Source organism: Zalophus californianus, chromosome 8, assembly GCF_009762305.2.
Source record: "Zalophus californianus isolate mZalCal1 chromosome 8, mZalCal1.pri.v2, whole genome shotgun sequence".
In the NCBI taxonomy this organism is placed as follows: Eukaryota; Metazoa; Chordata; class Mammalia; order Carnivora; family Otariidae; genus Zalophus; species Zalophus californianus.
In genome coordinates, this window is record NC_045602.1 from 25,861,075 (window position 1) to 25,873,697 (window position 12,623).

General features: G+C 46.4%; 1 protein-coding gene across 1 annotated transcript in view; it reads right to left on the minus strand.

The window, feature by feature from the left end:
- Window positions 1-9,891, minus strand: part of CAPN14 (calpain 14) — a 36,013-nt gene extending 26,122 nt beyond the window's left edge. The window contains 2 exon segments of the mRNA XM_027620518.2: window positions 322-570; window positions 9,848-9,891. Of these exon segments, the coding sequence (XP_027476319.2) occupies window positions 322-534 (213 nt within the window). The 5' untranslated portion in view covers window positions 535-570; window positions 9,848-9,891.
- Between the last annotated feature and the right edge of the window lie 2,732 nt (window positions 9,892-12,623).

Consider the following 12,623-nt stretch of genomic DNA (forward strand, 5'->3'; position numbering starts at 1 on the left):
GCCGATGGCATTGGTGGCGGCTCAGGATGCCCTGCCATCTTGGATGAGGCCCAACAGGACTTTGGCTGTGGCTGCCCAGTGTATTTCTGGGTAGGGGCTGAGGGAAACCACCTCTCAGACCCCTCTCAGTGCCACCACTGGTTTTCTCCATCTGGAGAATGGGAATGTGGGCACTCATGCATTCCCCTCATGTGGGGATCGATGGCAGTGAGTAAGACCTGGCATCTGGAACACCCCAAAGGAAGGTCTGGGTTGACCTGTGTGTGTGTGTGTGTGTGTGTGTGTGTGTGTGTGTTGTGGGGAAGCACCCTCCTCGCTTACCGGAGGCCTCCTCCACTGCAGGCCGGGTGGCAGCTTCCGCAGCAGGGGCCCACCGCCCACGGAGCTCAGGCTGGCTGGGAAGCAGTCATCTTCGAAGAGGCGGCCTTCCATCAGGCACCTTTCCCTCAGGGCCTTGGGGAGCTGCGAGGAGCCCCCCAGTGAGTTCTTCCGCCCCAGCTTCCGTCTGCCTCGGAAAGGTAGCCACAGAGACATGGCCGAGTGGGTCTTCCCGGATAGTGTCTGTTGCTCCTGGAATGGAGAGCCCATGTTCAGGTTACTCACTGCCTGTTGACGCTGTGCCACTCCCCCAGTGAGGAGGAGGTGGAGGATGGAGGGGTGAGACGGGCGGCAGCACCCGGTCTGATTCTCATCCTGGAGAGGGGGGTTCCTTGAGCGCTTGTTCTGGTTCTGGGCTCCCGCAGCCAAGGCCTGAGGGAAAGGAGGGGTCTCTCCAGCCTCAGGGCTCGGTCCTGGGCCCCTGACCATGTCACAGGGACACTTCTGCTTTGGGGGGCAGGGGCGGGGGGGGGGAGGAGAGCAGCAGGAAGCTAAAGTTCAGTTCATGGGGCTTGAGGGTCCCTGTGCCAGACAAGGAAGGAGCGGTGGATGCGCCTTCTGTCCCCCCCTTGCAGGGCCTACCTGTTGTCACCCCCAGTCTCACTCATGTCCTCCTGCCTGCTCTAATGTCCTTCTCCGTCTTCCCTACAAAACCATGTCTCTCACTTTCCTCCTTCTACATGTTCTTCAAATTAACTCCTTCCTTAAAGACATTTTGGGCAATGTAAAAAAAAAAAAAAAATCACATACACATTATGGTAAATACTGACAGTTGTCTGTATCTACCCATTCCCTCCTTCACCTTATTAATAGGATCCCAGCTTTGATCACTCAGTAAAACTTGATTTCCCAGAGCTTCTTGCAGGACAGGTTGGCCAATGAGATGAAGGTGGCAGTCTACCAGGTGGGGCTTTCAGAAAAGCTGCGACTTTCCCAATTTTCTCAGTTGGCACTACTTTTGACTCCCCGCCTTCCCATTCCTGGAAAGTAGATGTCACACCTAGAGAGGGACCACTAGAAAAAAGCCACATGCTAGAAGGAGTCTGGATCCTGATGACTTCCTTGAACAAATGGTCCAGCCTCGGTGGCTTGCCTCTAGACTTGCTACATGGGAAGGACAAACCGTTTGCTTACTTAAGCCATGGTAGCGGCCACTCAGCAGTGTTCTCTGTGTTAGCCAGTGTCATGTGTCTCTGTCACATGCAACCATAGCACTCGCAAGTGATACTCAATGGCACGGAAAATTTTACATACTCTTTTGGGAGATAAATGGATCCTTCTTCTGAAGCTTGTCGACAAGCTTCACATTAAGAGCTCTGCTAGCCGACTGGACCCCACCAACCCCAATATTCTAGCACATCCTTATACCGCCTATGTCTATTTTTGCACAGTAGTGATTCATTAAGTCAATGATTTTATGGCCTCTATGATTTGCATTCTTATCTACTTAGAATCTGAAAATGTCAGAGCTAGCATATGCCTTAGAAATCATCAAATCCAGCATTTCCCCAAAATTATTTTAGCAGTGGAGTTCCTTCTTCAAATGAAATCCTATAGAAACTCAAGGGTAGAGACTTGATTTTGCAGGTTGGGCCACAGTGCAGCTTTGCAAGGTTTCTCATTGTATGATTTGAAAACCACCAATCGTACCTAGCCCCTCTCATTTTTCAAGTGTTAAAACTGAAACCCATTCATCCATTGGCTCACCAAAAATTTTATTGGGAATTTTTTATCTGCCAGGCTTGAGCTAAGCACCATTCATCAGAGATAGTCCCTGCCCTCATGGCTTTTCCAGCCTAGTAGGGATCAAGTGATCTTCCCAGGGCTACCCAGGGAAAATTCATCAGAGCCCTATCCAGAACCCAGGGCCGTGACTCCCATGACCATGCTCAGCCCTCCATGCCAACAGTTCCCATTTGTGCCAGGACAGTGCTTGGGACAGAATGCATATGCCCTAAAAGCAGCCTGCAAACAGGCCTATGCCAAGTATGAGTACTCCCTCCCAGCTGTAGGAGCGATCTCAGGGGACTCTTCACTCCTCAAGATCCTGCCTATCCTCCAAAGTCCAACTTTATCCTCTCCACCAGGAAACCTGCCTTGTGTGTCTGGTCTTCACTGAGTTCCCCTCATTCTGAAGGTCTACTGACCCACTGTCTACCACCTAGGACACCCTACCACCGTCTACTTGGTGCTTCTCAAATTATCACCAGTGAAGCACCTGTATTTTTTTTTATTTTCAGCTTGTCCCAGAAATTAATGAAAATAAATAGAAAAATGAAATTTAAAAAAAAGATATAGAAGATACAAGCCCTCCTTGAAAAAAATTTTTTCAGATTCAACGTAAGTAAAAGTATTTGATCAATTACTATAAAATAAGTTTCTAAACACTTACCTTTAGTTTTGTATTCAGCCTATCAGGCACTGCTAGCGATCAGTTCATGAAACGGTTTTGTTCTTGGATCCCATTGTGGGCTCTGCTCTGCGTGATTCACACACGGAAACCTCCCCTGCCTGATACCGGTTTCTTCCCCCACAGGATTAACACGGTTGGAATGCTGTTTGTCTCACACCCTTAACCTCTCTCTGAGGTGAGGACAATCTGATTCCCGGCTGTTCTCATTTGTCACAAGTGCATTCATACTTCCTGGGGGACAACTCCTAACCTGGGTTACAGGGATCCAAACGCTATTATTGGGGCCTTGTGTTTTCCCCTGAGTTTCTTCCTGGTACGGACTATCAGGCAAAGCTTCCTCCACCCTGACTCCTTCTTCCAATCACGGTTACATCTGTAAACAAACACAAGGCCATTCAGATTCCTCTCCTTGCCTGAAAACATTGCATCTCATGACAAGTCTTGGTGCCTTGTCGGGCTCAGAGGACAAAATGCCTATCACAAGATGCTTTCATCCTCCAAATTTCAGAATGAGGCCAAACGCATAAATATCTTGTCTTTAAATAAGTACTCCTAAGGCACCTTAAGGAGAGTCTAGACCCAGATGTGGGCAGTTCGCAGGTCTTAACGTGTCTTCTGTATTTCAATTCAACCTGTGGCTGAAATCGACTCTTTCTCAGATTGCCACAGTGCCCCGCAAAGGGCCAGGTGTATCTTGGTTGTATTTGGAAACTCCTATTGTAAGTAAACAATGTCGGAGCAGGCCCAAAACATAAGACTATGCAAGTGAATAGGAAAAAGCTGACCGAGGCACATGATATTCGAGTGTGCAGCCTAAAGGCACACTGCCTGTGCCTGAGCGTCCTCTCCTTGCCTCCCCAGAGGTTGTTAGACTCCTCTGTCACGTTCCTCATGTCAGGATTCATTTGTACTCAGCAAATAAGTAGTCAGAGCCTCCATTTCACTTTTCTACTTGGCTCTACTCACCTTCTCTATAGACGTTAGGTGCAAGGTGGAGCTCTATGATGGTGAGGGCGTCCCTGGTGCTCCTAATCCAGATGAAGCCTTTTGGTGCTAACCGGCTGGTGAACACTGAGGGACATTACCAGGTGAGACACCTGAGTGTTCCATGCCTGGAGTCCCTGCCCCGACATTCGGTTAATTCACATGTGTCCTGAGCGCCTACTGTGCGCCAGACACCGTACCCGTGCTAAACATACACACATAAGGGTAGAGTTGGGGCTCCAGAAAGGAAACAAATAAGAACCACATTCTCATTCACAGGTGCTACGGACCTGTAGAATTCTCCTAGGGAATGACTGATTTCCAGAGAACTCTGGCATCCTGCCATGACCCACCAAGCTGTCAGAGGTAAAATTGGAAGAGAAACCTAGGCTTCTTGCCCATTGGTCTGTCTGCATGATAAAGAGCATTGGATTGGAAACATGATCAATCCTAGGCCCTCCACAGCTGGAACAAAAGAACAAGGCTGTCGGCCCTGCCTGATTTATCTTGGGCAGGGACTGTACTTCTTTTGTGTCATAGACGGTGTGCTGTGGTCGTGGAGCACTACATTTGGGATTAGAAAACCCAGGAGGTGGCTGGGTTTGTCCCTTCCTACTGTGTGACCATGGGCAGATCGCTTACCCTCTCTGAGCTGGTTTCCTTACCTGTAAAATGGAGATGACACATACTGTATACACTCCCAGGACTCAAAAGAGCTAATGATATAAAGTAGTTTGAAAAAACTTTAATCTAAAGCAGGAGTTAGCAAACCATGGCCCATGGGCCAAATCTGGCCCAAGGCTGGTTTTTGTAAACAGAGTTCACTGAAACCCAGCTACACTACCTGTTTATGTACTATCTCTGGCTATTTCTACAACATACATTACGACAGCAGAGTTGGGTAGTTACGACAGACATCATATGGCCACCAAGCCTGAAATATTTATTGGCCGGCCCTTTACAGACAAATTGGCTTAAATCATGGTCTAACTGACATGAGTTGTTACGGCACAATGCTAGACACAGTGGTAGGCTCCAAATAGGAATTCAGAGAATAAAATGTGATTAATTGGGTCCATCGTTAAGAATTTATGTTAATGCAACAGAATTTTATCTCTAATTGATTCATTAATTTTTTATAGACTCAACATTTACAGTTACATTTATGTCTCAAAAAGACTTGAAGATGTGGCCTGCCATTTCTCTCTGCTAAAGTCTTATCTCTAATTCAATTTTCAGATGTGATGACATCAGACATTCCTGCGAAGTTTTCAGGTGGTTTTGTGGTTACTGATTATGAATAGGAAAATCCACATCTCTATGTATAGATCATGACCTGTTTGTAAAAGAGGAAGCTATTTTGCAATGTAGGGGAGCAAAATTTGCCACCCCAAAGTGTGTCTCTTTGGCATGTGGGTTATTTTAGGCTGTTTATTTTTAAAAGAAATAGAAGACTCAGGAAGTTTTTCTTTTTTGCCTCCCTCCTAACTCCCTAAGAAAGTTTAGATAGAGGACTTACTTCAGCAAAGGAACTATTACCATAGATAACTACAGTCCAATATGAACTAGGTGTGATAGAGAGGGTGGGACCTAGGAAAGTCTGTTGGTTAAAATTCTTCTCTATCTCCCATTGTTGCTATGGGCCCAGCAAACATTTGTTTACTCTTTTAGTCTTTTTCATCTTCAGGTGGATTGTCTTCCTTTCCTTTCAAGACCTAGACCCCTGCATCCTTTTCATTAGTTCTGGATGGCGTATAAGCCTCAATTGCCTGACTGCCTGTGGGCCTCATATTCTTATGGAGCTCTCTTGCTTACATAATTAAATTTCATTTTCCCCTGTTAATCTGTTTCATGTCAATTTAATTCTTAGGCCAGCCAAAAGAAGCTGGAAGGGTAAAGTAAAATTTTTCTTCCCGACAACAAAATTAATGGTTTGAAAGGATCATGAAAGTTTTCACTATTTAGGTATGTCTAATTTAGATATAGTTTATAACAGAAGACCCCAAGCCCTCCTTTATTTATTAGGGCAGACATTTGTCTTTGAGGAGACAATGAAGAATGTGGCCCAGCCATGAGCTATGGAAGATAAGAATATATTTTTTTCTGGATTCACGGAGCCAGGCAATACATCATGAATAAACAGATGCTTGATAAATGCTTGCCGACAGGCTGACTAAATGAACAAATAGATGCTTCTTCATTTGCAAAATGTAAAGAATGATAAAGCCTGCCCTCTCCACCCCTCCTGAGCTGAAGCTGAAATGAGATACAGGATATGAAATATTTTTGTGAGCTGTCAGTCATTCGGCTGCTCTTCTGTTTTTCTGACCATATCCCTGAGAACCGTTTTAAGTTGAGGTTTGTTTTCAGGAGCCTCATTAATAGCCTTCCCTTCCAGTCCTTGCTGGCTTTGGGGTTACTTCCTGGGGAATTATGCAGTTTCCAGGGCAAAGAACCCTGGGCAACAAAGTAAAATCAAGGTCAACCTTCAAGGAGGAAAGAGTCTCCAAAGGGAACATATACCTTGGGAGTAGATCGGGGGGAGGAGGGGCAGGAAGCACTCTGCCTTAGCTAGTGATGCTAGGGGTTCCTATGGGCGCACTGTATGTTTATTTGGAGATGTTAAAATTTTGTGGCACTCTCCACCCACTCGCAACTGCCCCGTCTTTCATCTGACTCCATGGGACATTGAACAGCCACGAATCTGTGGCTTTGTCGAAGTGCAGCCACCCCCATAGAGCTAACTTTCCTTGGGCTTAGGAATATTCACTTAGCCTGTGTGGAAGATGTCATTCACTATATACGAACCAAATATCAGGCTAGAAGGAATTTGGCGGTCCCCCCATTCAGCACCCCTGTGTGCAGGTGAGACTTCTGAGGAGGTCCAATGGGCTCTCAGCCTGCTCAACCTCGTGGGGGTGAGCCCCTCATCCAGAATCCCAGTGGGGTCATTCCGTTCCCTCAGGCCTGCTTCTGGTCTTACAGCTCCCACCCACTAGCCTCAGGTCAGTCCCTGCTCTTATTTCTCCACCACCTTCCACACTTTTAATGGACGAATCCTTTCAATTTTTCTCTCTTCTGAACATTTCAAAAACACATTCGAATAGGAATGAGTTTTAAAACAGATTTAAGTTAGTTACTCTTATTTTTTTTTTTTTTTAGGAGTATTTGCATCTTAAAAGAGTCACAGACTTCGTGCTACATTGCCTCCGTTTTCTTCCGACTGACCCTGCATTTACCTTCGGAGCGGCCATTTCACACCCCTCCCCTCAGATCCACACAGCCCATGGCCTCAAACCAAATAGTCAGGCTCTTGGCGTTTTGGCCCCTTTCCGTGTAAACAACCTACAGCACACCTCCTCTTCTCCATCCAACTTTTCTTTTTATGGGCACACAACTAAAAGGTGTTTCTTGCTCTCTTTGTTTCAAACTTTCATCCGCCCTTCAAAGTTCAGCTCAGATACCCCTTCCTCCCCAGAGTCCTCTCTGCACCCCCAGCACATGTGATCTTCTCCTCACAGCTGAGTCGCCTCAATGATGTACTGATGTTTGCACCTTAGAAAAGGTATTCTAAGGGTCTCTGATCTTGTGTGACAGGCAGAGACCACTGTAATAGGAGCTGCCCAGAAAGAACAACGCTGAATCTGTTACGACTTAGTGCTTGCTTGCCCATTGTTCAAGTGTGCACACTGGGTGGGAGGTTGCTGGGGAAGAGCGTCCCTTGCCTGCCGCAAGGCTCATTCCTGGACTTGAGGAATGATGGCTTTGCATCTTAGGTTATGATTTACACTACGCTAGAATGCCAAGCTGTGCAGTTAGCAATTAAGGCAAAACTTTGGGGAAAGTAAGTTAATCAAAAACCTCTTTCAGGAAAACGACTTGGCCATGAATACTAAAGCTAAACATATATACACCCTACAATACAACAATCCCTGGGCATTACCCAACAAAAATGCTTAAATTTATGCTCCAAAAGACATATACAACAGTATTCATAATAGCGTTATTCAAACTAGGCCTGGACTGAGAACTACCCACGTGTCCATGAACATGGATAAATAGTATTGGGCTACATTCACACAACAAAATACTATACAGCACTGAGACTGAACAAACAGGGACTACTTGCTACAATACGGATGGAATTCACAAACACCAGTACTGAGTGAAAAATATCCAGGCACAGAGACCCTCTGACAACATATGTAACTTTTTTAAAAAAGGCAAAACCAATCTATGTGTTAGAAATCGGTTTATTGGTTACCCTTGGAGTGGACACATTTATCACAAAGCCAATGAAACCACTAATATATGAGTCTATTCTACTCCTTTCTATTGCTTGTTTTGATGGTCAGGAGAGAGATTTATAGGGAGATTGGAAAGTGGTAGATTCAACTACATAAACAAGGCTTTATTGAGCGCCTCCCCATGGGCCAGGCATCACCCTTGATGATAGGAGGGCAGGATGAATTAGTTTCTGCCCACAAGGAAATCACGGACCAGTGGCCAGGCTCCCACTCTAGAGAGGGCCTTCTTCTCTTCACTGCAAGGTGCTCACTCTGTATAATGGTCGGCACCCACCAGTCTAAGAATCCTCATTCTAAAAGTCAAAGACACCTTCTCGCCCTTGTCTGGTCAGGGAGAGTCCCCAGATCTAAAAACCTAGGTCTACTTCACCAGTTCAAGGTTAGGATCACTATTCCAGCCCTGAGCTCCTGTAGACTATATCTGGCATTTCTGGAACAACAATATTTAACCCATATCCGGGCTACTTCCCACCCAAACCACAAAAAGGATTTTGAGCTGAGCTGAGAGCTGCCTGCCTTCTTCCAGAATCATCCAGAGCCCCCGTTAGTGACTTCTCATGTCCAGAGGCCAGCAAATGGCTCCAACCATGGTGATTTCCAGATTTCTAGTCTAAATGAGCCCTAGTATCATACTGATAACTACTATATGAGAGATGGAGGGGAGGAAATTTTCTCCTCAATCCTTTTAGGGGCCTGGCTGGGTCAGAAAATTAAACTGACCAAGACAGATTAGCAGGAGAAAAGCACACAAATTTTATTCAATTTTTACCTAAACATGGGAGCCTTTATAAGAGGAGGAAGATCTAAAGTGGCCAGAGCAGGATGCTCTCATACCTTTTAGACAAAGAAACAATAAATCTGTGAATAATTGACATGACAAAGGAATTTGGGCTCGGCCAAAAGAACTAAGCAGTCTTCATCCTCCTCAACTAAGAAAAGAACTTCCTTAACTAGGACAAGAACAAGGAAGATAAGGGTTATTTTTAGTAGGTTTGTTTGCAGATTCCTCTATGCTTTCTCTGAGCCTATTAAGAGTATGTCTCCAATAAAAGGAGAATTTATTTCCTGCCTTTAGGCAGAAAAGAGGGAACTTTTTTCTGTGTTTACCACTTCTCAAGTGCCGTCAGCTCAAAAGTATTCTTATATCAAAGAGGCTTACTTTGGGGTGACGTATTCTGGTTTTCTTCAGGAACCATTTCCCTCTTACAGAATGTGAGCATCATCACTGGCGTCTTCTTCACATGTGATTTCACAGAAGTCAAACGAGCCTCCCTGTCTATCAGTGCCCAGAGAACAGCCTGCCTCCCAGAACATCAGGACCCCACAAAAGGCTCCAGACAAGAACCAGCCACCTCCAGACCCCTTCCAAAATCAAGGAGGCCCAGAAAACCGCTGGAACGGTCTGAATCCTGGGAATGACAGCACCTAGCGACATCAGTGACTCCACAAAATAACCACTGATAACAATCAAAGCTGGAGGACTCTCAGAGATCCCCTGCACCCAAAGACCCCCGATTTTAACGATGAGACTGAGGCCAAAGGGCTGAAGACTGTCCCTTAAGGTCACGCAGATCAGGGACAACAAAGTTGAGAACAAAATTCAGGTCTCCAGACTCCAGGGCTCTTTCCCATGTACACTCTCACCTGCAAAGTTCAAACCAGGAGAAGCAACTACCTCTTTCTCAGCGTCTGAACCCAGACACTCCAGAGGCCCCCGGTGGCTCTGGGCTAAACTGATCCCACCCTTGGAGCTAAAGAAATTTACCTGCACTGAAGATCTTGTTTCTTTAAGCAAATGGACAGGCTCTGGTCCCAGTGCAATCAGAAACCTGCTGCCTGAGACCAACCTTACATATGAGCCTTTCTCAGCACATGTGCTTGGCTGGGAGTCTGGGTTCCTGGCTCCCAGAGCCTCAGCTCCTCCCCGCTGTATGTTCTCTGGAAGGGAGGGGACCACCCAGGGCTTTGTGATGGTATTGCACAAATCCAGTTATTTTCTTAGAAAACCAGGCAGACAGAATTTGTTTCAGTAATGCCTTGACAAGAGTTAGTCACTTCTCACTTCCAGATAAGGGAGGGTATTTGGAGATATGACTTAGAACATTATTTCATTACGGGAAATAATGCAATGTTTATGTTCTTTTGTGTTCTCCGGAGTTTGATGCAGCCCTCAGGGATGATCTCTGCTGAGAAGGAACCCAGCGACTCCTCTGTGCCGTTGAGAGATCTCCCTTTTCTTTCCCAGACCTACTTCCTGAAATCCCCCATTTTGGTTCATTTGTCTTCTTGTCTTTGGCCACTCAGGGCTAGAAACGACCTCTATTGATTGTTTCCTTGCATTCCACACTGGCTCTTCTTCCCTTAAAGCCTTTCCTGGCACTCACATGGTGGCTCTTTGGTAGGTGTTCTTGGCTCTCCCAGGACCTTTGTGCTAGGCTCCCAGTACGGCTTGTGCAGAGCTCAGCACAGCGACTAAGTCAGCTCTCACTTGCCTGACTCCATGCTTGCAATCCTTGGGTCCCCAGGACATGGAGCAATGCCTTAATTGCTTAATACCGTCAGTGGAAGGAATGAGTCCCTTACTTTTAGAACTTCGTCCTCCTCTTCCTTCCTACGGGCTTCTCTGCAGTGGCCTTTGCTCTGACTCTAACCTCTCACATCTTGATCTTTTTGTGCAACTATCTATCACCTCACTCATTTTATTAGCACTGATAAGGAAAATAATACCGGTAGTAATAGCTGTGATGGACTGAATGTTTGTGTCTCCCCAGAAATGGACATGTTGGAGCCCCTACAGCCTCGATGTAGCTGTATTTGTATTAAATGAGGAAATAAATGAGGCCGTAGAGACATGTAATCCTATAGGATCAGTGTGCTTACAAGCAGAGACGACAGAGATACCGGTCTGTGTGTGTGAGTGCATGTGTGCGCGTGCACGCACAGAGGAAAGGCCATTTGCAGGAACAGCGAGAAGGTAGCTGTCCACACGCCAAGAGGAGAGCTCTCACCAGAAACTGAGTCTGCCAGACCTTGATCTGGGACCATGAGAAAATAAATTTCTGTTGTTGAAGCTCCCTAGTCTGTGGCTTTTTTTTCTTAAGGCATTCTGAGCAGACTAAGACAATAGCCAACATTCCAACATTTATTGGGCCCTTGTGACATGCCAGGTACAATGCTACGAATCTCACGGAATCTTCGCAACTCAGTGAGGTGGTACTATTATCCGCATCTCACAAAAATGAAGCTGAGGTACACAGCAGTAACCCCACCAAGGTACCCACAGCTCGTAAGCAGCAGAGATGGAACTCAGTCCCAGATGCATCGTATTCCGCTAGCTTTTCATCATATCAATCAAGAAACCATGTCTTTCTGTCATGGGTAAGTCAAAGCCAAAGCTTTCCTCCTGAGTTCAAAGCTCTTTGAATCCTTGCCCCACCTCGTGTTTAAACGGCCAGCCCTCCTTACCCTGTTTGGTCTGAGGGTGTTGTGTGGATAGCAGGAGTAGAGGATTTAGGAATCAAAACACAGGGGAGGAGATCCTATTTGGCTAAGAAAACTTCAATGTTCTCTTCTGAAAAATCAGCATAATAATTCATCTCTATTAATAATACATCAAGTCACGGGCGCCTGGGTGGCTCCGTCGGTTAAGCGACTGCCTTCGGCTCAGGTCATGATCCTGGAGTCCTGGGATCGAGTCCCACATCGGGCTCCCTGCTCGGCGGGGAGTCGGCTTCTCCCTCTGACCCTCCCCCCCTCGTGTGCTCTCTCTCTCTCATTCTCTCTCTCAAATAAATAAAATCTTTAAAAAAAAAATAATACATCAAGTCACAAATGTGAAAATGTTTTCTAAACAGCACAGGGATCTGTGCGTGTAGAGAGGACTGCTGTTACAACCGATCTCCAAGTTGTGTCTCAGACAGAACTTTCTTGTTTTTATCCCCTCACCCTGGCACTGATCTTGCCTCTCATATTGGCCATTTATTTCAGGAACTTCTGGCTGGGGCTGCTTCCCAACGCTAGGTCCCCACTCCACACCTAGAGCAGGGCTGGGACTCACTCTGCGTCAGAGCTGTTCTTGTCAGGTCGTCATTGGGCTTGTCATAAACTGTGTGGAAGAGGGCAAGGCCCAGTGGCCATTTCCTCCTTTGATTCTCCTGTGAATCATTGTTCAGGGTAAAGGAAACAAGTCCAAGGAGGCTCACTGGCCTCTCACATGAGCCCTGTGACGTACAGTCGTTCAGAAGTCAGATGTCCCCTCCTCATCTGGGGATGAGTCCATCTATCTTTGCTCAGCCTGGGCAGTCCTTGACCCAGGAGTGGGTTGTGGACCAAAAGCAGGTTAGCAAATTTGTGATTTATGACCAGGAGTTCATTTTCCAGTAGAAACAAGGCTTGAGGAGTGGTAAAGTCCCCAGGAGGGCTCTGGTGGCCTCTGTAAGCTCTGGAGCCGCAGGACCTGAGTGCTTGCCGAGTTCTGGGTCCTACCAGAAAATCCAAGGGGGAAAGGAATGCCTCCTTGCCTGTGCTAGGTGGCAGAATAT